General features: G+C 58.7%; 2 protein-coding genes across 3 annotated transcripts; one reads left to right on the forward strand and one right to left on the reverse strand.

The window, feature by feature from the left end:
• INHA (inhibin subunit alpha) lies at nucleotides 1–2,737 on the reverse strand. Its single transcript, XM_069466893.1, has 2 exons — nucleotides 2,402–2,737; nucleotides 1–1,032 (listed from the first exon to the last, which is right to left on the reverse strand). The coding sequence occupies exons 1-2, from the start codon at nucleotides 2,670–2,672 to the stop codon at nucleotides 197–199; spliced, it is 1,107 nt and encodes a 368-aa protein (XP_069322994.1). The 5' UTR covers nucleotides 2,673–2,737; the 3' UTR covers nucleotides 1–196.
• Nucleotides 2,738–3,462: 725 nt separating this feature from the next.
• Nucleotides 3,463–22,628, forward strand: OBSL1 (obscurin like cytoskeletal adaptor 1). Of its 2 annotated transcripts, XM_069466894.1 has the most exons (21): nucleotides 3,463–4,794; nucleotides 6,177–6,446; nucleotides 6,534–6,785; nucleotides 6,929–7,231; nucleotides 7,410–7,706; nucleotides 8,660–8,932; nucleotides 9,963–10,235; nucleotides 10,971–11,243; nucleotides 13,962–14,234; nucleotides 15,012–15,287; nucleotides 15,361–15,648; nucleotides 15,833–16,108; nucleotides 16,738–17,007; nucleotides 17,170–17,442; nucleotides 18,428–18,694; nucleotides 19,650–19,762; nucleotides 20,295–20,451; nucleotides 20,613–20,774; nucleotides 21,110–21,214; nucleotides 21,523–21,792; nucleotides 22,496–22,628. In XM_069466894.1, exons 1-21 carry the CDS (start codon nucleotides 3,777–3,779, stop codon nucleotides 22,501–22,503), a joined length of 5,697 nt encoding a protein of 1,898 aa, XP_069322995.1. In that variant the 5' UTR covers nucleotides 3,463–3,776; the 3' UTR covers nucleotides 22,504–22,628. The 2 variants fall into 2 exon arrangements, with proteins under 2 accessions (XP_069322995.1, XP_069322996.1); XM_069466895.1 differs by lacking the exons at nucleotides 13,962–14,234; nucleotides 15,012–15,287; nucleotides 15,361–15,648; ... (8 more) ...; nucleotides 21,523–21,792; nucleotides 22,496–22,628 and adding an exon at nucleotides 11,612–11,893.
• The last annotated feature ends 46 nt before the right edge of the window (nucleotides 22,629–22,674 follow it).

Genomic DNA, 22,674 nt, shown 5'->3' on the forward strand with positions numbered 1-22,674 from the left:
CAAGTCATATGCACTGTGTTCTTTATTGTCACATGTTACCCATGGGACAGGGGTGAGATGGGGAGGGGAGCCCTCAGGCAGAAAAGTGGAAAGAGACGGGAATGGGAACCATCTATTTTCCAAGCTCTGCTCTTCCTCCCAGCTGATGATGGTGGGGGCTTGGTCACCGGCCACGGGATAAGGAAGTAGGACCCCCTTAGATACAAGCACAGTGCTGCGTGAGAAGGTTGGGCACCGTCTCATACTTGAAAGAGTAACCTCCATCTGAGGTGGTGCGGACACGTAGGGGCCTCATGGTCCCTGGGAGGGCAGCACAGCAGGGCTGGGCCCCTGGCACCAAGGAAAGGGGCTGGACAGGGGTAGGAGGAGCCCCAGAGATGGGCAGGGGCAAGTCCGGTGGGGCGGGCAGCCCGCAGCCACCGTGACAGTAGTGGAAGATGAAACTGGGAGGATGCACGATCCACCGATCCCAGCCCAACTCCTGGAAGGAAATGTTGAGTGCTGCTCTGTGGCAGTTGGCGTGGGCAGCCAGTTCCTCCGGAGGCCTCTGTAGCAGGCGCAGAGCAGCAGGAGACCAAGGCCAGGGCATCGGGGGAGTTGAGCGCCGGGCTCTGTCCCCTCCACTGGGTGGTCTGGCCCTGGTATGGGCCACCAGGAAGGGTGTGGCCTCAGGCCGTGCTGAGCAGGAACACAGGGGACAGCGCAGCAGCAGCACCAGGACAGGTTGGGCGAGCAGAGGAAGGGCAGAGGCAGCCAGGTGCAGCACGGCCCAGCGAGGGGGGGCCTGGCCCAAGGACATGGGCACAGCCATGGGCCCCCCAGATGACAGTGCCAGAAGGCCTAACAGAGGCCCAGAGCTATTGGAGGCCGCTGCTGTACCCTGCCTGTCCAGCCCTGTATGGAACCACAGCTGGGCTGAAGTCACCTGGCGGCTACGTGTGTGCTGGGATGGCCGGAACACATATGTGAAGAGTCCCTCCTCATCCTCCCGGGCCAGCTTTCCAGCACCTGGCTCGTCCTCACAGCTGGCACCTGCAGGAGACAGAAGGGAAGGAAGAGGGCAGCCCTACTAGCAGGACCTGGGACCCCTCCGCACCAGGAGGGATGTGGCTGCCATTCACGAGCGCTGGTGATGGGCCAGGCACTCAGCTGAGTCCCCTCCCAGACAAGGACTCTCCCGAGTCTTGGGGGGAACTTCCATAGGCTCCCCATTTTTTATTTCATCATTAAAGGGCTTTAAAAAAAGACATTGCCAATTCTCTCTGAAGTGGTTTTACCAATTAATATTCCCGTTAGCAATGTGTAAAAGGCCCTGTCACTCTCCACCCTCAACAACATCAAGAACTGTTAAACGTTTGTTCACCAAATAATGTGAAATGGTATCTTGAATGGTGTGTACATGGGTGTTTATTATATTATTCTTTATATCTTTTAGCATGTCAGGAACATTGTATAATAAATTCTTTAAAATAATTCCATTTAAAAAAGACAGGTTAACACCAAATTAAAAAGAAAAGGGGAGGGGGGAAAAGGAGAAGGAAAAGGAGAAGGAGGAGGAAGAGAAGGAAGAGGGATGTAACTCAGAATAGAAAGCAGTATGGCTGGCGTCCTTACCCTGACATACGCATAGACTATACCAAATAATCATGGACCAGCACGAGTCAAAGGACTGGCAATGGGGGCTATACCATTACATGGCTTCTCTCATTGTAAAGTCACAACTGACCCATTTTGCAGATAATGAAACTGAGGTGAAGTGACATTCAACTCCTAAGTGGCCAGGCTGGGATTCTGCCTGATCCCAAAGCCATACTTTCCACCCACTGTGCTGCAAGGAGGCTGAAGCGAGGGAGGCAGGGGTCCTCTGTAGGAGAAAGGAGGGCCAGATGACAAGCAAGCCCACCCAGAAGAGGGCTTTATTTGTTCTAAGAATGGAATGTGGGGACACACATAAAGGAACTCCAGAGAAGGCAGACTGGTTTCCAGGGAGAGTTTCCCAGCTCGTCTTTTTCCTGCATCCCTGTTATCTTCTCAAGTCTCAGTTACCTGTGGCTAAAGAAACAGGATTTGGGGCAGGGAACAGAGGCAGAGATAGGAGAAAAGATGGCAAGAAGGGGCCCAAGCCCAGACATCTCTCTCTAGAGACCCTTGGTCTCCTAGACGCATACCTCCCAAATGCTTCCTATGTGCCATGAACTCTAAATTCACCGTCTCACTTAATCCTGAGAGGCGGTGTTACAGATGAGGAGACAGAGGCTCAGAGAGGTTTAGTAAGTGGTCTATTGTGGCAAAGTTACTGAGTGGCAGGGCTGGGATTCAAACCCAAGTGTGCCTGGCTCCCGAGCCACGCTGTACCATGCTGCTTCTCAAAGTCACCCTGCCGGTTCCCCACCCTCGTTACCTGTGGCTGGGAAAAGGATGGCCTGGGAAACATCCTCCTCCTTGGGCTCAGAGCCCCTTCGAATGAAGCCCCCTAGGGCATGTCTTCGGGGCAGACGCCTGACTCCAGGATCCCCACCTTCCCCGGTCACTGCCGGGGGCCCCAAGGCATCCAGGAACAGGGCCCTCACCTTGGCCAGGACTAGCTCCCGGTCCAGTTCTGGCTCGTGGCAGCCGGGCCTGCCCTGTGGGGCCAGCAGCAAGAGCAGCAGCAACGGCAGCTCGGGCACCATAGCTCACCTGGCCCTGCCAGCGGGGAACCCACACCCTGCCCTGTACCCCTTCTGTGAGGGTCTGCCCAGGGCCTCCCCACTCTCCCCTCCCCATCCCATACCCGCCCTCTTCTACCCTTCTCACCCGTCTTGCCCAGGCCTTCCCACGCCCCACTGTCTGACTTGCCCCTGCCCATGGCATTGAGACCTCCTATCTCTGACGCAGATGTCTGTGGCCCTGAGCCTTATCTCCCACTCCCGCCAGGAATGCAGGAGAGGGGGCTGAGGAGGGTTTTCACCCCAAATGACCTGACCTACACATACAAACACGCAACCCCCCTCCCCCTACACACACGTGCACATGCACACAGTGTGTGGGTCTCACATCCCAGTACCCAGCACAGAGGTGACATTAGGTGGGACAGGAGCCTGGAAGCTGGGGTCGACCAGCCCCTGAAAGTGTCATTTGTCAGGGAGACAGAGTGCACCAGCCCCTCAGGCCTTCTGGGGCCCCTTTCAGTCAAGCAGCTGCTGGGACAGCCATGGGGGGAAGGGCTGTGGCTGGGGCAAGAACTGGGGCTAGGGCGGGGGGCAGGTGGTCCTGCCTGCTCTATACTTAGCCCAAAGAGCCAGTCTGGGCTCTTGTCCTCCAGCTGTGTCATCAGAGAATATTTTTGGGATTGGCAGCTGCAGGCGCCTCTGCCACTCAGGCCCAAGCCTGGCGGGCGGTTGGGGACCTGGCGGCTGGAGGTGGGAGGGAGGAGGGGAAAGAGGCCCAGGCTGTGGGAGGGGGCTGGGAAGAGAGGCTCCTAAGAGCAGGAAGCTAGGCCACGGGCGGAGGAGGCTGCGGGGCCCCTCACTGCAAAGGCAGACAGGAAGGACTGCCCCCTGGGCTCTAGGCTCCGGCCCGGAAACCGCCGCCGCCACCGCAGAGCTGCGGTTCGGGCCGAGGGTAAGGAGGCGAGCCGGGAGCGGGCGGCCAGGGGAGAGCTCCGCTGGTCCCCGCGCCGGGTCCCCGACGCGCCCCGCCTCAGGGCTCTCGCCGCGGATCCCGGCCTAGGCGCGCCCGCCGCCCGCCCGCCCGCCTTTCCCCCGCGCCGCTGCGGGCCGTGTGCGGCCGCCGCGATGAAGGCGGGCTCGGGGGATCAGGGGAGCCCCCCGTGCTTCCTGCGCTTCCCGCGGCCTGTGCGGGTGGTAAGTGGCGCCGAGGCCGAGCTTAAGTGCGTGGTCCTGGGGGAGCCGCCGCCCACTGTCGTGTGGGAGAAGGGCGGGCAGCAGCTGGCGGCGTCGGAGCGCCTGAGCTTCCCCGCGGATGGCGCCGAGCACGGCCTGCTGCTGAGCGGCGCGCTGCCCACCGATGCGGGGGTCTACGTGTGTCGCGCCCGCAACGCGGCGGGCGAGGCCTACGCGGCGGCCGCAGTCACCGTGCTGGAGCCGCCGCCCCCCGAGCCGGAGCTCCAGCCCGCCGAGCGCCCGCTGCCGCCGCCGCCGCCGGGGGCCGGGGAGGGCGCCCCAGTGTTCCTGACCGGGCCGCGGTCCCAGTGGGTGCTGCGGGGGGAGGAGGTGGTGCTGACGTGCCAGGTGGGGGGCCTCCCTGAGCCCACGCTGTACTGGGAGAAGGACGGGATGGCCCTGGACGAAGTGTGGGACAGCAGCCACTTCGCGCTCGAGCCAGGCCGCGCCGAGGGTGGCCCGGGCGCGAGCCTGGCGCTGCGCATCCTGGCGGCGCGGCTGCCCGACTCGGGCGTCTACGTGTGCCACGCCCGCAACGCGCACGGCCACGCGCAGGCCGGCGCGCTGCTCCAGGTGCACCAGCCCCCCGAGAGCCCGCCCGAGGACCCCGAGGAGGCCCCGGCGCCCGTGGTGGAGCCGCTCAAGTGCGCGCCCAAGACCTTCTGGGTGAACGAGGGCAAACACGCCAAGTTCCGCTGCTATGTGATGGGCAAGCCCGAGCCCGAGATCGAATGGCACTGGGAGGGCCGCCCGCTGCTCCCCGACCGCCGCCGCCTCATGTACCGAGACCGCGATGGCGGCTTCGTGCTCAAGGTGCTCTACTGCCAGGCCAAGGACCGCGGGCTCTACGTGTGCGCGGCGCGCAACTCGGCGGGACAGACGCTCAGTGCAGTGCAGCTGCATGTCAAAGGTACCCCAGCGGCCCAGGTGCCCAGAGGACTGCCCAGAAGACTGGAGGTGGGGAGGGTTTGCAAGAATATTAAAATACCGTTTCTTGCTGCTTCCCACCCTGCAGGGATCCGGATTTAGTAGGTCTCCAAGGTACCAGGAACTTCTTAACAAACTCCCCAAGTGATTCTGAGGGAGATGGTGGAAAACCACTAAGGGAGTGGCTGATACACAAACCTTGAGGGCCCTAGAACTCTTCTCAGTCTTCTCATTGATACTTTAACCCAGCTTCCCCAACTGCATTCACATCTGGAGCCCCAATATATGAGACAGATTTTGTGGGTGTAAATTGCTAAGTCTGAATTGATAACATGCGTACAAAGCTTATCAGTGAGAACGGGGCTGTTTTATTGAATACACACATTTGTAGTGGAGGCTGCATTCATAGCAGGTCTAGTCTTTGAAGCCTGTGGGGAAGGCCCTGCTGCAAACATTACCGTGAGAAACAACTGTTTCACTGGAAAGGCAGACTTGAGGAGAACAAGTGTCCTGCAATTTCTGACTATTCTTTTATTAAGCTGCTCCCCAGATTTGAAAGAAGAGGAAGGTGAAGGAGAGAAAATTTATATTTCAAAGTTGAATCACCAGCAATATCTAATAAATGCTTACATTACTTATAAACAGAAAATTCAAAGAGAAAAAAAATCCCAAACTCACACTAGAAGTTAAAACTCCATAATAGGGATTCATCACAACTCAAGAGATTACACCTTCACTAATTATTACCCAACTTTTCCCTCAGAGAAAAAAGAGTTGGCAATTTCTCCTGAGCCCTGCCTGGCACAAAATCAAACTTGTAGCACCTGGGCTGCAGTGCTGACCTCACTGGTACAGTTCGATTTGCACAAACTGTCCAGGCCACTGCTGAGCTGGAGCCCCATTGGGAAGAAAAGCTCAGCGGACAGGCAAGAGGAGCTTACCAGAGCTCCACAAAAAACTTGCTTCTCCAGCAACCCATGTTAATGTTCTGGTTGTTTCTAACAATTTTTTTTTTTGAAATACAGTTTTGAAAAGAGCTAAAATACTTTCAAATCAACTCAGACCCTTGCAGAATATATGGGGTGCCTCTGAGGGACAGTTTGGAAATCACTGTTCTGCTCCATCCTCTTCCTTCCCTTTCCCCGGTTTACAAGTAAGGAAACTGCGGCCCAGCAGTATTCCAATGGACTTGCTCAAGGTGATGTGCTCAGTGAGTGCAGGGCTAGTTGAGAATTTAGGCCATCTGACTTCCCCTGTGGTGGTTTTCCTGTGATTCCACATGCCTGCTGGCCCTAGGCAAATAGGAGTCCTCCTCCCAGACTGGCCCCTCGACAGAGCCTTCTCTTGTCTCTCCCGTCTCTGCAGAGCCCCGCCTCCGGTTCACGAGGCCCCTGCAGGATGTGGAGGGCAGGGAGCATGGGATTGCTGTGCTGGAGTGTAAAGTACCCAACGCCCGCATCCCCACGGCCTGGTTCCGTGAGGACCAACGGCTGCTGCCCTGCCACAAGTACGAGCAGATTGAAGAGGGCACCGTCCGGCGCCTCATCATCCACAGGCTGAAGGCTGACGACGACGGTGTCTACCTGTGCGAGATGCGGAGCCGGGTGCGCACCGTGGCCAACGTGACGGTCAAAGGTCGGCTGGCCAGTGGAGAGGAGGCCGAGGCCGAGGCTGAGGGAGGTGCTCAGAGTCCCAGCTGATGGATTCCTGTCCACATCTCAGGGCCCATCCTGAAGCGGCTGCCGCGGAAGCTCGACGTCCTGGAGGGAGAGAACGCAGTGCTGCTGGTGGAGACGCGAGAGGCTGGGGTTGAGGGGCACTGGAGCCGAGATGGCGAGGAGCTGCCAGCCACCTGCCAGAGCAGCTCCGGCCACATGCATGCCCTGGTCCTTCCAGGAGTCACCCGAGAAGATGCCGGAGAGGTCACCTTTAGCGTGGGCAACTCCCGTACCACCACCCTACTGAGAGTCAAATGTGAGGGCAGGAAGGCCTCTGGACAGGAGGGTCAGGGTGGGAGGGTGACCGGATGCCAGAGCCGAGTTGGTGAAGTGGATTTAAGGTGGAAGGGCTGTGGAGGCCTGAGCAAGGCTGGAACACAATCCCTGCCTTGGTCTCAGGCGTCAAGCACAGTCCCCCGGGACCCCCCGTGTTGGCAGAGATGTTCAAGGGCCACAAGAACACGGTCCTGTTGACTTGGAAGCCTCCCGAGCCAGCTCCCGAGACCCCTTTCATCTACCGGCTGGAGCGGCAGGAGGTGGGCTCCGAAGACTGGATCCAGTGCTTCAGCATTGAGAAGGCCGGAGCCGTGGAGGTGCCGGGGGACTGTGTGCCCTCTGAGGGTGACTACCGCTTCCGCGTCTGCACGGTCAGCGAACACGGCCGCAGTCCCCACGTTGTGTTCCATGGTTCTGCTCACCTCGGTGAGTCGGCCCCGCCAGACCCTGCCCGTCGGTGGCCACACCCCAAGTTGTGTCCCCCATCACCCCTCTTCCCTTACTGTGCCCTCAGTGCCTGTCTTCTCCTACGCCTTCCATCTGCGAGCCTCTGCCCTCTGCCATCCCTTCTCATTCTGATGGCTACACTCTGTCCCTGCCTCAGTGCCCACAGCTCGCCTGGTGGCAGGTCTGGAGGATGTGCAGGTATACGACGGGGAAGATGCCGTCTTCTCCCTTGATCTCTCCACCATCATCCAGGGCACCTGGTTCCTTAATGGGGAAGAGCTCAAGAGTAATGAGCCAGAGGGCCAGGTGGCCCCTGGGGCCCTGCGGTACCGTGTGGAGCAGAAGGGACTACAGCACAGACTGATCCTACAAGCAGTCAAGCACCAGGACAGTGGGGCCCTGGTGGGCTTCAGCTGCCCTGGTGTGCAGGACTCAGCCGCCCTCACCATCCAAGGTTGGTGCTGGTAGGGACCTGGGTGGGCAGATAGGGTCGCGACACCAAAGTCTGATGCTATTCCTGTTTCTCACATCTGTAAGGAGCATCCATCCTCGATGGGTTCAGATTGAGGGCTCAGGTCCAGAAGGCCGATTTCAACCCCTGTGTACAAGCTTGTCAGCATCGTATCTCAATTCTCTGACGTGCATTGTGGCTTACAGAATTCTGTCACATGTGTCATTTCATTTGAGAGAGACAGACCCTGGCCACTAGTCCCTGACAGCCCACCTGCCCTATTATCTAATAGCTGCCATTGTCATAGCAACTTCCTACATGCCAGGCAGTCCTAATCACTTTACAAAGATTAACACAATCCTCTCAGTAGCCTTGCAAGGTAGGTTGTTTTGTCATCCGCCTTTTCTAGATAGAAAAGTGAGGCACAGAGAGGTTAAGTGTTTTGGCCAAAGTCACAAAGCTAATGAGCAATGGTGCTGGATTATGAACCCAGGCAGTCTGGCTCCAAATCCTATTATGCCACCTGCTGAAACAGGGAAGGAGAGGAAATGAGGCTTCTCTCCGGGACGATGGGGGATGAGGGGCTGAAAGTTCAAGGAACATGCATTTGCCATCTGACCATTGCTGCAGTCTGTAAGGCCAGTCAAGGAATCCGTTGGCGCCCAAGCACAGGGCCCTGAGGTGATAGCTTCCAGCGCTGCAGGCAGAGGGCAACCAGAGCAGCATTCCCAAAATGTGATCTGGGTCCGGACATCAAAATTATGCGGGGAGGGGGTGGGGGGAGGCTGCACGATTGGGGGTCTAAGAATTCTGCATTTTTAGCAGGCTCCCTAGGAATTCTTATGCACAGCAAAACCACTGCTCTTAAGAGTTGGTGCGTAAGCCCAAACCATGCATCCACCACTACACCGAGCACAGCTGGAGAGGGGTGCTTATCTGTGCTTCTCCCCACGCAGAGAGCCCAGTGCACATCCTGAGCCCCCAGGACAAGGTGTCATTGACCTTCACGACCCCGGAGAGGGTGGTGCTGACCTGTGAGCTCTCACGGGCAGACTTCCCAGCCACCTGGTACAAGGATGGGCAGAAGGTGGAGGAAAGCGAGTCACTGGTGCTGAAGGTGGATGGGCGCAAACACCGCCTGATCCTGCCCGAGGCCGAGGTGCGGGACAGCGGCGAGTTTGAGTGCAGAACGGAAGGGGTCTCAGCCTTCTTCGATGTCACCGTCCGAGGTCAGGAACCATGCTAGCCTGGACTCCTCCAGTGGAGGCTGTTTCTGGGGGCCGTGCAAGCCCTACCCCTGGGTCTGCCTGCTGGAGGGGAGGTGCCTTCCAGGGAGAGCCTAGTGAGGCCGGGGACGTGTTTCAGCACCGAAACCTTCTAGCACACTTGCTCTCCACATACCCTCTGCTGGGTTGGGTGGGGAACAAGATGCAATTATGAGGGGGAGAGATGGGAGCTGACATTGCCTGGGCAGCTCCTCTGAGCCAAGTACTAGGCTAAGTATGTCCAATATACACTTTGATTTCATCTTCACAACTAGATGAGGGGCAATATAATTTGCAGTTCACAGATAAAGAAACTGAGGCTCTAAGAGGTTGTGTGACCTCCCACTCATTGTCATACAGCCAGCAAACATCATAGCTCCGAGTCACACCTGGGCTCTTGCTTCTCCAGCTACCCTAGGTGGTCAAATTCAACAGAAGCGTTAAGTGCAGTGGTCCCGTGGTTCTCACGAGACAGACCATGGTATGTTACAAATGCATATGCCCAGGTCACCACCTGGACTGTCCACAGCCAGAATCTCCAGGGTGGAGCCTTGGGGTCCTTGTTCACCAAGTGCCGACTCTGGGAGGGCAGTCTGAGAGCCACGGAGCCCACTCATCTTCTCACTTTGAGTGGAAGTCCTATTTCCAGCACCATTGCCAGGAGGTCTGTGGCCCTACCCGAATTTACCTGGTGACAGGGAACAAACTACATATAGGGAACAGCTGTCCCACTGTTGCCATTTATTAGGTCATTCTCTACCTCCTGCCCATCCTGGGGGCTTCCTTGCAATAGAAGCAGGAAGCATGGCCCTATGTGGCTTGTGATAGTCACCTCCCTTCAGCCCGGACAAACTGTGGCTGCCACTGTACCAATTCTCTGAGCCTCCCTCCCTCCATGTCCCCACCCAGCCACCTGTGATCACACAGCCTATTTGAGCTCATGTCCTGTGTGGGGGGGGGTGTCTCTGTGACCCCACCTCTGCTCCCCACCCAGATCCCCCAGTGCACATTGTGGACCCCCGGGAGCATGTGTTTGTACATGCCATCACCTCTGAGTGCGTCATGCTGACGTGTGAGGTGGACCGAGAGGACGCCCCAGTGCGCTGGTACAAGGACGGGCAGGAGGTGGAGCAGAGCGACTTAATGATGCTGGAAAGTGAAGGGCCCCATCACCGCCTGGTGCTGCCTGCCGCCCAGCCCTCAGACGGGGGCGAGTTCCAGTGCGTCGCTGGAGAGGAGCGTGCCTACTTCACCGTCACCATTACAGGTGGGGGACCAGGCAGGTGGGTCACGGTGGGACAGGGCAACTGTCACAGGCCACAGTGGGACAGACCTACTGGGGCAGCTGTCACACTTTCACTCCTGGGCCACTGCTCCCACTGCTGCCCTTACCCTAGCTGATCGGATCTCCTCTCTTGCTCCTCCACCCAAGATCTAGTCAGACTCAGGAAATGGTTGCCATGAGCACATCGGTCATGGCTACACCTGGGGGGAAGCCCTGCCTTCTCCGCTCCTGAAGACCCCTGCCAAGGGGAACTTCGGAGATGCAAATCTGGTGCAGGGCAGGGTCTAGGGCAGGTGGTACCAGGCATGAGCCGGGTCAGAAGATCTCAGAGGCCTGCAGGAGACCCCAGCTGCACGTGAGGACCCAACTCCTCCCCGGTTTTACCCTTCATACTATCCCTGTCCTAACCCAGAGAATGTGGAGTGTTTCTATAGCTGAGGCTGTCACCATGGTCCCCACTGTGCTGCACAGCACAATGTCTGATGTGCTTTGGTGACTGTGGGTGTGTCTCGCTGGCTGTGACGGCTGTATTCAGGGGACTGTGTGTCTCCAGCTGTAACTGCCTAAGCTGCTGTGAGCCACAGTCCAAAGGAGGTCCCTCTTCTTTAGCACGTAGCCTAGCTTCCATGAGTAGGGACAGGACCTGGATCAGGGAGGGCAGCAGAGCACTGCAGGCCCAGCCCCTCATGCCCAGCAGTGGCTGTCCCTGTCCTCCAGACGTGTCCTCGTGGATCGTGTACCCCAGCGGCAAGGTGTATGTGGCAGCCGTGCGCCTGGAGCGCGTGGTGCTGACCTGCGAGCTGTGCCGGCCGTGGGCTGAGGTGCGCTGGACCAAGGACGGCGAGGAAGTGGTGGAGAGTCCTGCTCTTCTCCTGCAGAAGGAGGACACCGTGCGCCGCCTAGTGCTGCCCGCTGTCCAGCTCGAGGACTCCGGCGAGTACTTGTGTGAAATCGATGATGAGTCGGCCTCCTTCACTGTCACTGTCACAGGTGTGGGTCCACCCGAACTCTTCAGGGTCACCAGAGGACAGCCCCAAGCCCTAGGGGAGCTGGCCACACATCCCCTGCTAGCACACTGGGGAGAGGGCGGTGTGGGCTGTGGGTGCATGTGCCGGGGTTCCTGCCAGGAAGAGCCCAAGGCCCCTCCCTGATGCCCAAGGCCAGGACTGGCCATGTGCCACCAGCTCATTTACTGAGCACTTTCTCTGGGCCAGGCGGTGGGCGTCACTGGTGAGTAACGCAGACAATTCCAGTTCTCAGCTGCCAGTCTAGCGGGGAGGCAGCTGTTAGCCAGGGGTCGCAAACGGGCAGTCCCGGGGCCCCACGCAGCCCGTACATGTGCTTTGTTTGGCCTGCAGAGTCTTACCAAAGTCAGGACAGTTCAAATAACAATCCGGAGTTATGCGTCCTCTTGAAAAAGCCGAAGACCCGGCGGCTCTGGTCACGCTTCCCCCCGTGGCGACGAACGGCTGGCACTGAGTAGCAGCGCCCCGTAACCGGGGCCCACATTCCTCTTCGCGCCTCCCCGCCATTCCTTTATGCCTCACCTCGACCCTTCAGCCACTGACCTGACCGACCTGGTCTCTGCGGGCATTTGAGTTTGCGACCCCTGTGTTAAACTAATAAATGTGCAAATAAATACAGTGACACCTGGTGATAAGTGCTGTGAGGGCAGAGGGCTCAAGAGAGCAGAGCAGGCGGATCAGGGAGGGCCTTGGAGAAAGCCACCATTCCACACACAAGAGCCAGCAGCACGCAGACAGACAGGGTCTCAGGGTGTGGGTTGCTGAGGGCCACCATAGAGAGCCGGAGGCTGGGGGCTGCTGTCCTGGTGGGGCTGAGCAGGAAGTTCCTTCAAAGCTGTTACTGGAGCAGGAGCTGAGCTGAGTGGGGTGGGTGTGGCCAGGAGGTTGGAAGGGAATGTTCAAGGCGGGGGTGGGGGAAAGCACAGGACGACTGCAGAAGTGACTCTGGGGCTAGGGCTTAATGGCGCCAATCTCAGTGTGTGTGTGGGGTCAGGGGTCGTAGGGCCGCCTAGGCAGCTCTGGTGGCACAGAAGATGGCTGCGATGGAGTGCTCATCCTACTGCTGGGACAGACCTGCCATCCTTTTTCCTTCCCTGCCCCAGCCCAGGCTGAGCTGCTTAGGGCTCCCCCTCCCTGCACCCCAGATAGTACAGCCTGGCACACATAAGCCACAATGCCAGAGAGGCCTTCTGCATGTGTTCTGTCCTGTAGCCAGTCACCTTCACCCTCTCCCACCCCCAGTCCTGGCCAGACATCATGGCCACAGCCACACAAATTCCAGCCTATACCAGACTCCTCATAGGGAAGTTCACACAAACACCACCTCTCCTCCAGGCCAGAGCAAACCAAGTCTGATGCCAGGCTGAAGTCCCAGGGCCATGCAGGCACCCAAGCCACCATCACTGCACCCTGTGCTCACCCACCACCCCCTCCCCTCCCCCAATCCTTGGGCAGCTGACTCTGCAATCTCCTGGCCTTGCTGGGCCCTGGAAAACCAGCCTGCATCCTCCAGCCTCTTAGAGCAAGCCCATTTGGGGAAGGTGGGTTGTGTGGGCCCAGGGCAGGAGTCCCCATGAAGGCGGAAGGCTGAGTGCCTGCTTGTGGGTGCATCTGCTCACGCACTCCCTACAAAACCGGGAAGCTAGCAGTTCCTCAGCCCAGCCACAAGGGGGCCAAACGCTAAAGGAGCACTAAAGTCCCCTGGAAACTTGGAAGATTCTGGGGGTCCACTCCAGCATGAGTGTGTGGGCAGGCCTGGGCTAAAGGCACTGGTCACCTCCAATATTGACAACGGCTCCCTTTCTGTGGAGGAGTGAGCAGCACTTGGAGATGAGCTCCCAGAACCAGCATTTAGCATCCCTGGGGAACTCTCAGACAGGTGTTGGCAACTCTCATGCACAGATGCAGAAAGCATTACCGAGTTCCTGCAAACCTTGGCTTAGAATTCCTACCACTGCCTGCAGAGTCTGAGCCTGCCTTTAACAGATGGCAATTCTTCCTCCTGCCCTAGAGTAGATGTAGCCAGCTGCGACCTCAAGGAAGTTAATCACTCTGTGCCTGGGTTCCCTCACCTGGAAAATGGGAGATGACGCAATACCCACCTCCTGGGATTGCTGTGAGGGTTATTAAGTCTAGCGCTTAGGACTGTCTCCTGCAACCTCAGGAAGCAGTGCGTAAATGTTCGCTATTAGAGATCCACCCTCCTGTATCCACAATTCTGAAATTCAAAAAACTCTCAAAATTAAAAAGTTTTTTTTTACAAGTTTGGTATTCAAAGTCATTTCAGGAAAACCTGGGCTTGACCACTGTGTAGCTGTTTCTACTCTTTATCCTGCTTAGGGTGAATAGAGCTCTATCTTTATATGTATAAGATGGACATATCTTTTAATGTATCCTGCCTAGAGTGAATGTAACATGTTATTCCGCAGAAGTGTCAATGTGACCGATGATGGGGGGTACCCCAGTGGGGGCTGAGGGAGGCACGTGGTATATGATAAACGCATCTTTCTGGAATCCAAAGCATTCCAGATTGTGTAACACCTCTGGCCCCAGGGATTTCAGAGAACAGAGTGTGGACCTATTGTTGTTTATTATAATTACACTTTTTACCCTAACTATCATGTGGGTGACAGAAAGGCTGACGGTGAGTTTGTGACAGCCTGTGGTTGCACCCACTCTGCAGAGCCCCCGGTGCGGATCATATACCCCCAGGATGAGGTGACCTTGATTGCCGTGACCTTGGAGTGTGTGGTGCTGATGTGTGAGCTGTCCCGGGAGGATGCTCCTGTGCGCTGGTACAAGGACGGGCTCGAGGTGGAGGAGAGTGAGGCCCTGGTGCTGGAGAGGGACGGGCCACGATGCCGCCTAGTGCTGCCGGCAGCCCTGCCCGAAGATGGGGGCGAGTTTGTGTGTGACGCCGGAGACGACTCAGCCTTCTTCACTGTCACTGTCACAGGTGGGCAGTCTTTGGGGCACCCCAGGGAGGTAGAGAGGCAAGGGGCTGAGGGACAGGCACCCAATTAGCCCTACTCCTCACCCCCACACCCCTTTCCCCTTCTCTAGTCCCCTTATTCTTAGCCTCAGAGAGTCCTGCTTGCCCAAATCAGGTTGGGACAGTGACCAGAGGCCTGGTGGGAGGGGACCCAGCATTTATGACCATTCATTCATTCATTCATTCAGCAAATACTTACTGAGTAACTACTATATGCTTGCAGTGTTCTAGATGCTGGGGATATAGTAGTGAACCAATAAGGCAAAACCTCCTGCCTTCGTGGAACTTGCACTCTAGTGAGGGTGGACAGACAAAAATAAGCAAAATAGATGGTTTGTCAGGAAGTGATAAATGCGTTGCAGGCAAAGCAGGGAAAGGGTATAGGAAGTGGGAGTGGGTGTAGAGTGGGGTTTGCATTGGGTCAAGTGGATCCGGGTGTGAGTCCAGGTCTGCCTCTTTCTGTGTGATCTTGGTAAGTCAATTTCCTCTAAAGAGGCCTCAGGCCCTCATCTGTAAAGTGCAGCTGACGGCTCCACACCTCCTGGGGGGCGGTCGGGGTAAGTGAGAACAGAACTGCAGTGTGCTTAGCACCGTGCCTGGCACACGGCAGGTGCCCCAGGGATTGCACCTGGCACCATTCCCTAGAGCTGTGCTGCAAGGGGAGAGGGCTGAGAATCTGGCAGGTGAGGCAGGAGAGGTCAGCTGGTCGAGCCCATGTGCCCCTCTCTCTGTCCCCACCAGCCCCACCAGAGAGGATTGTGCACCCAGCAGCCCGCTGCCTGGATCTACAGTTCGGGACACCAGGGCGTGTGGAACTGCGCTGTGAGGTGGCTCCAGCTGGGTCCCAGGTGCGCTGGTACAAGGATGGGCTGGAGGTGGAGGCATCAGAAGCCCTGCTGTTGGGTGCTGAGGGGCCCGCCCGCACCTTGACCCTGCCACATGCCCAGCCTGAGGACGCTGGGGAGTATGTGTGTGAGACCCGTGATGAAGCCATCACCTTCAACGTCAGCCTGGCTGGTGAGTGTTCCTGGCCAGCCCAGGGCAGGGAGGCAGGGCAAGCACAGGCTGACACCCTCCTCTCTCTGTCTAGAGTCACCAGTGCACTTCCTTGCCCCAGAGGCAGCCCCTAGCCCACTCTGTGTGGCCCCTGGGGAGCCAGTGGTGCTGAGCTGTGAACTATCCCGGGCTGGTGCCCCTGTGTTCTGGAGCCACAATGGGAGGCCTGTGCAGGAGGGCGAGGGCCTGGAGCTCCACGCTGAGGGCCCTCGCCGTGTCCTCCGCATCCGGGCTGCAGGCCTTGCCCACGCAGGCCTCTACACCTGCCAGTCCGGGGCAGCCCCTGGAGCCCCGAGCGTCAGCTTCACTGTCCAGGTGGCCGGTGAGTATAGTCTGGGCAGAATGCCTGAGAGAAGCACCCCAACACCCATAGGTTTCCCCGCTTTTGAGCACACCTTGTCCAACCCTTGCCCCACCTCCCTCAGTGCCTTCCCCCTTTTGCCTGCCACTGCCCCCTCATAGCCTCCAGCCTCTCCTCCCAGTGACCCCCAGCTCTGACCCCACAGAGCCCCCTGTGCGGGTGGTGGCCCCCGAGGCAGCCCAGACGAGGGTTCGAAGCACCCCAGGCGGGGACCTAGAGCTGGTGGTGCACCTCTCTGGGCCGGGGGGCCCTGTGCGCTGGTACAAGGACGGGGAGCGACTGGCGAGCCAGGGGCGGGTGCAGCTGGAGCAGGCCGGGGCCAGGCAGGTGCTGCGGGTGCGGGGGGCACGGAGCGGGGACGCTGGGGAGTACCTGTGCGACGCACCCCAGGACAGCCGCATCTTCCTCGTCAGCGTGGAAGGTAATAGTGCACCCCTCACACCGTGTGGGTCCTGGCACCCCAGGGGCCACCCCCCACCGTTCTAGGGCCCAGTCATCCTCCACCCCTGCCTCGCTGCCTCTGGTTCCACCCAATGCATGCGTGACTATTACGTGGATGAGGGCTTGGGGGCTCCCTTTTCCAGAAACCCTCAGATAGGAGGAGACATAGCCCACCCAGTGGTTAAAAGCAGGGGCTCTGGAGTCGACCCCCCAGGTTCTAACCTGGATTCTGTGCCCCAGTAGTTGTGTGACACTGGCCAAGTTTTTTCACCTCTCTGAGCCCCAGCTCTGGAATGAGGGGTCGGTGCTGGTCGTATAGGCCCGTCATGACAAGCAAATGCTATAAATAGGGTCCATGGCCAATGATCTGCTATTACTAGGGAGTCAGAGAGGTGGGGTGCCAGGCCAGGGTTGACAGGAGCTGGCCAAAAGGAGTGGCAGGGAGTTGGCATCTTGTGTTTTGAGACACCCCCATGGCTGACGCACAGTAGTTCCTCACGAAAGGGTTGTTAAATAGCTGGGGAATGAGGGCCCATACCCTGAGGAGGGGGTGAAAAGGAGGGAGGGAGACAGACCCAGCCCAGCTCACTGCCTGGCCCCACCCTCCAGAGCCACCACCGGTGAAGCTGGTCTCAGAGCTGACACCACTAACTGTCCATGAGGGCGATGATGCCACATTCCGGTGTGAAGTCTCCCCACCAGATGCCGATGTCACCTGGCTGCGCAGTGGGGCCGTTGTCACTCCAGGGCCCCAGCTGGAGATGGCCCAGAATGGCTCAAGCCGCACCCTGACGTTACGAAGCTGCCAGCTGGGGGACTCGGGGACCGTGACTGTACAGGCTGGGAGCACAGCCACTAGTGCCCGGCTCCACGTTCGAGGTTTGGTCCTGATGAAGACGAAATGCTCTATTCCCTGTACCCGTACTCCCAGCCCTGACTCCAACAGCCTTGCCCTTCTGCTAGGGACAGGCCAATAGGGTGGCGCAGGGGCCAGCCTCCAGCCCCCACCAGGCTCCAAGCCTCCTCCCTCTTCCCCGCCAGAGACGGAGCTGCTGTTCCTGCGGCGGCTGCAGGACGTGCGGGCAGAGGAAGGCCAGGACATCTGCCTCGAGGTGGAGACAGGCCGAGTGGGTGCAGCCGGGGCCGTGCGCTGGGTGCGAGGTGGGGAGCCCCTGCCCCAAGACTCTCGCCTGTCCATGGCCCAGGATGGCCACATCCACCGCCTCTTCATCCACGGTGTCATACTGGCTGACCAGGGCACCTACGGCTGTGAGAGCCACCACGATCGCACCCTGGCCAGGCTCAGCGTGAGGCGTGAGTGCCCTGTCCTGTCCTAACACATCACCTGCCCCACAGCACAGCCCTTCCTGGCTGTCCCAGAGCCCTTCAGACCCCCACCAAAGTGCCCCTCACCACTGAGGAACCTGCAGCAGCCTGCCCAAAGCAAACCTTTTCTTTTTCTAATATTTTCTAGTTACCTTAGAAATCCATGTGGATTTTGCATTCCATTTCATATTTCCAAGTTGGATTTGCTATAAACATAAATATTATATTCCAGAAAGACTTGCCGCACTTATCCTTCAGTCACGTGCCCCAGGGATACACGTGCCCATTTAAGAGCAGGGATGGCTGGCAAATAGCACCCGCACTGCCCGTGCCAAGCTCAAGCCCTCTATTACCTGGATAACCTCGTGCAAGTTACCTAACTTCTCTGGGCCAAGTCTCCTTAAAAATGGGGCTTATCCCTTCCTCGAGGGTCTTTGGGCACATTAACTGTGATAACATGAAAAATGTCTACACAGAGCTTGGTGAAGGGTTGTCATTGGTGATACATATTCTCTCCTAATTTATTTCATTCATGTCATTGTCACGATAAACCCATGTCCCAATGCTATTTACTTTGTACAATTGGGACAACTAGAGCCTAGAGAGGTCAAGCAGTTTGCCAAAGATCACACAGCACACCAACTATGTGGTAGAGCTAGGTTCCAATCCCCGTGTGTCTGACTCCAAATTCCATGCTCCTTCTGGTGTCACAGCACCCCTCACCCAGACTCCAAAACTCCCTAACCATACTCACCCCTTTCCTGTGTCCTCCTCTCCTAACCCCAATATGGCGCCTGCACCAAGTCTGGCTGGCTGTGCTCCCTTCTACCTGCACTCTGGTTCTGAACTCCTTTTGCCAGGGCCTTAGGTGGGGTGTTGGGAAGTGCAGGCAGGGCCGGGGGTGGGTGAGCCCCTGCAGCCTCTGCCGGAGCTAGAGGCCTCATCCTCCCTCTCTCCCACCTCCTCCCACCAGCAAGGCAGCTGAAGGTGCTGCGGCCTCTGGAAGATGTGACTGTCAGTGAGGGGGGCAGTGCCACCTTCCAGCTGGAGCTGTCCCAGGAGGGTGTGACTGGGGAGTGGGCCCGAGGTGGAATCCGGCTGCAGCCGGGACCCAAGTGCCACATTCATGCGGAGGGCCACACTCACTGTCTGGTACTGAATGGACTGGGCTTGGCCGACTCGGGCTGCGTCTCCTTCACGGCGGATTCCCTGCGCTGTGCAGCCAGACTCACTGTGAGAGGTGTGGCCTCGAAGACTACAACCTGCCTGGTGATCCGTGTGGCCCTATTGACCCCCTGGGTGTGACTACTGACCCCTCTACACGTGTGGCCCCCACTGACCATGCTTGTCCCAATGTGGCCCTTACTGACCTCCCTGCAAGAGTGTGGCTCCCCTGACCCTTTGGCCCTGTGTGGCCCCAGACTGCACTGCCTGAGTGTGGTTCCTCTGACCACTCCAGTCCCATGTAGACCCTGACTGCCCCATGCCCTGCAAACCACTGACCATGCCACTGTGAGCATGGCTATGCCAGTGTGGTCTCTACTGTCTACCTGCCTACATGTGGCCCCACCGACCACTCAGTAATCCCATGTGACCCCCCCCCCGCCTGCCTGAGTGTGTCCTGTGACCACTCCGGTCCCTCCAGCCCACTGAGTGTGCCTGTCTAAGGGTGACTACACTAACAACTCTGCCTAACTGTCCCTCATTTTTGTTTTAAGTCCCAGCATGTTCCCCACTGACCATGCCTGCTCTAGGGCCCCCCATGGCTTCCCTGAATTCATTGCGCCCCCCACTGACCAGTGTCTCCTACTGTCCACTCCATCCAAGCATGACTCACTGACCATGCCCACCTGTGGGTGCCTCCACTCACATCTCTGCTCTAGTTTTCCAATTCCCCCCTAGCCTCCAGCATGTCCCCCACTAACCACCTCTAAGTGTGACTTTCAGCTGGCTGCTCCTGCCTCACTGACTCTCTGGCCCTTCTGTGTCCCCCACTGACCAGTATCCTTAGCATCCTTCTTGGATGATTTGTCCCAGCACATCCCTCACTCACAATGGCCTCCACTGATCACCTTGTCTAGATGTGTCCACCATTGACTGCTTGTGCCTAAGTGTGTCCTTGTCCCTGCAAGCTGGGTCCCCATCCTGCCCTTACCCTTGCTTCCTCTGCATTGTCCTCCCTCTCCCACTCCCAGAGGTCCCAGTGACCATTGTGCGGGGGCCGCAGGACCTAGAGGTGACAGAGGGCGACACAGCTACATTTGAGTGGGAGCTTTCCCAAACCTTGGCTGATGTTACCTGGGAGAAGGTCAGAACCCAGCCCAAACCACTTCAGCATAATAACAATAATAATGCCCCAAACAGAAACAACTAACACGCATGGAGTGGATGTGTGCCAAGATTGACGTTACATTTAATCCTTTAATCCTTACAAGCCTAGGAGGCAGGTCTTGTTATCATCTATGAAGAAACTGACGCTCAGTGGGGAGAAGTTACCTGCCCAATGGCAGACAAAAGGGGTAGCCCATATTTGAGTCCAGGTTTGCCTAAGTCCAGAATCCGCGCCCATACCCTGTGTGGTCGGTATCTGGCCCTGGGCTTCCTGAGCCTGTGGTGCCCCTTCGTGGCACTAACGTCCCCAAAGGGTGACATCTTCTCTAAGAAGTTCCTGGGGCGGCCCCAAAGGCGTGGGACAGCTGGACCCAGCCTGGGGAACATGAGACACACATCAATGCGCCTAGAGACCACTTGGTATCAACAGAGGGCGCCGCCGCCTTCCGCGGCCGGGCCGTCTGTGCCCAGCCCGGCTCGCCTCGACCCTCTGCAACTCTCGCCTCTAGGACGGGCGCGCGCTCACCCCCAGCCCTCGGCTCCGGCTCCAGGCCCTCGGCACGCGCCGCCTTCTTCAGCTGCGGCGTTGCAGCCCCTCGGACGCCGGGACCTACAGCTGCGCGGTGGGAACGGCCTGCGTCGGGCCTGTCCGCCTGACAGTGCGCGGTGGGTATGGGGCAATACTGGGGCAGGGCACTGCTTGGGACACCGGAGTCGCGGACCGGTTCTTTCCCGGGGGCTGATCCTGGGTGCTTCCACAGACTGGGGGAGTGGGCGTGGTCTGTCCCGCCCCGCCCCCACCTCAAGCCCCGGACTCCGCCCCCCAGAGCGCGCAGTGGCTGTACTCTCGGAGCTCCGGTCGGTGAGCGCCCGCGAAGGTGACGGCGCCACGTTCGAGTGCACCGTGTCGGATGCCGAGACCACGGGGCGCTGGGAGCTCGGAGGCCGCCCCCTGAGACCTGGAGGCCGCGTCCGCATCCGACAGGAAGGTCTGGCCGCCTTTCCACCACCCTCTCTAGCCCCTTGCTGTCCTGACCCAGGCTCAGACAGACCCCGCCCCACCAGGATAAGCCCCGCCTCCGGCCAGAACGGACCCCGCCCCGCGATCCCCGCCTCCCGGCCCTTCTCCCGCCCCCCGGTCTTTCTCCCGCCCCCAGCTCTGAGTCCTGGACCGCCGCTCTTCCCCCTCCGCATCCCGGTGCCGCCCACCCTAGCGCACATTTAAGGCGTCCGAACCGACCCAGGGGCTTTCTCCGGCACTACCCACATCCCCGAACCCTCCTCAGAGGCGGCTTCAGCCTCGCTAGCGCCCCCCTCACCCCAGGGAAGAAACATATTCTCGTGCTGAGCGAGTTGCGCACGGAGGACGCCGGTGAAGTCCGCTTCCAGGCGGGACCCGCCCAGTCCTTGGCTCTACTGGAGGTGGAGGGTAAGCAACTGGGGTTAAGGCGACAGGGAAGGGGACATCATCTCTTGCCCTGGGACTGACGGACTAGCGGCTGGTCCTAGGAATGCTCCCTCCCTCCCATCCCCTTTCCTCGTGGGACTCTCCTGGGGCAGGTCACGGAGGGCAGCGTGTTTCCTGGGGAAGGGACTTTGGGTTGGGGGTACAGAAAACAGACCGGTGGCATGGAGGGCTGAGGCCAGGAGTGGAGGCCGCAGGGAGGGAAGCTGCGTCTCTCCTCCTGGAGGCCATGAGTGTCCCTATTAACTTAAGCCCCCGCCCCTCATCCCCAGCATTGCCTCTCCAGATGTGCCGCCGCCCCCCTCTCGAGAAGACAGTTCTGGTGGGCCGCCGGGCGGTGCTAGAGGTGACTGTGTCCCGCTTGGGGGGCCACGTGTGCTGGTTGCGGGAGGGGGTTGAGCTGTGCCCAGGAGACAAGTATGAGATGCGCAGCCACGGCCCCACCCACAGCCTGGTCATCCATGACGTGCGACCTGAGGACCAGGGCGCTTACTGCTGCCAGGCCGGCCAGGACAGTGCCCACACACGGCTGCTGGTAGAGGGTGAGTAAAGCCAACTGGGCAGAGGTCAGAGGGGCAGGAGGGGGCGCCTGGGAGCTGGTGGGCTAAGACACACCTATGGGAGGCTTTCCAGGACTTCAGGTAGCAGTCGGTTCTGGGATGTGTTGGGCTGAGGATTGGAGGGGACCCTGAGTTCTCAACAGGAACCTCTTGGTTCAAGTCAGCTGTTCCCACTTTTCCACACCCCTTGCCCCTTCCTGTCTGGGCATCTCACTCCCTGCTGCCTCTGGACCATATTTGTCTCTCCTGAACACCACCATTTCTGTTAGTTCCTCTCCTTCCCACCTATCCATCCCTGGTCTGTGCCCCCCTTCCCCCCCCCCCCACTCCCCACCTCCCATCCCCCACCCTACTCTCTGCTGCGCAACTGGCCTCTGCCCATCTCAGCAAGTTCAACATCAGCCTGGGCAGAGCGCTCCTAAGCTAGTCCCATGTCTTTCCTCTTCCACACAGGAGATGCCCCACCCTTTACCCCAAATCCCTGCATTCCCTTCAGATGCCATGCTTTGCCCCACCCCTAACTGACCCCCATCTTCCTGCCCCCACAGCCCTGACAGAGGCCCAGAAAGGGTAGGGCAGAGGCTAAGGGCCCAACTCTTCCTGTGTGGGTACCCAGGCTCTGCCAGAGGAGAGGAAGGTGGTACCCACTCTCTCCCCAGCCCCACATGGAGTCATTCCTCTGCAGGTAACTAGGAGGATGGAACCAGGCCAGGCAGGTGTCCTTGGACAGCTTGGAAGGCGTGTGCCCTTACCCTGGGCACAGGTGGGGAGACAGGGAAACCAGAAGTGTCAGGAAACAATAAAAGTGCTACAGCTCATTTCCCTGTCTCTCTGTGTGACAGTGGGAGGGCAGACCTTGCCTGG

This window comes from Eulemur rufifrons, chromosome 1 (genome assembly GCF_041146395.1).
Source record: "Eulemur rufifrons isolate Redbay chromosome 1, OSU_ERuf_1, whole genome shotgun sequence".
Taxonomy (NCBI): Eukaryota; Metazoa; Chordata; class Mammalia; order Primates; family Lemuridae; genus Eulemur; species Eulemur rufifrons.

Excerpts from the sequence above, each read along its gene's own strand:
- INHA (XM_069466893.1), bottom strand. The coding sequence starts at position 2,672 with ATGGTGCCCGAGCTGCCGTTGCTGCTGCTCTTGCTGCTGGCCCCACAG. Across the intron at positions 1,033-2,401 it reads CATCCTTTTCCCAGCCACAG|GTGCCAGCTGTGAGGACGAG; the intron begins GTAACGAGGGTG and ends TGTCTCCTGCAG.
- OBSL1 (XM_069466894.1), top strand. The coding sequence starts at position 3,777 with ATGAAGGCGGGCTCGGGGGATCAGGGGAGCCCCCCGTGCTTCCTGCGC. Across the intron at positions 7,232-7,409 it reads CCATGGTTCTGCTCACCTCG|TGCCCACAGCTCGCCTGGTG; the intron begins GTGAGTCGGCCC and ends TCCCTGCCTCAG. Across the intron at positions 20,452-20,612 it reads TGTCCGCCTGACAGTGCGCG|AGCGCGCAGTGGCTGTACTC; the intron begins GTGGGTATGGGG and ends TCCGCCCCCCAG.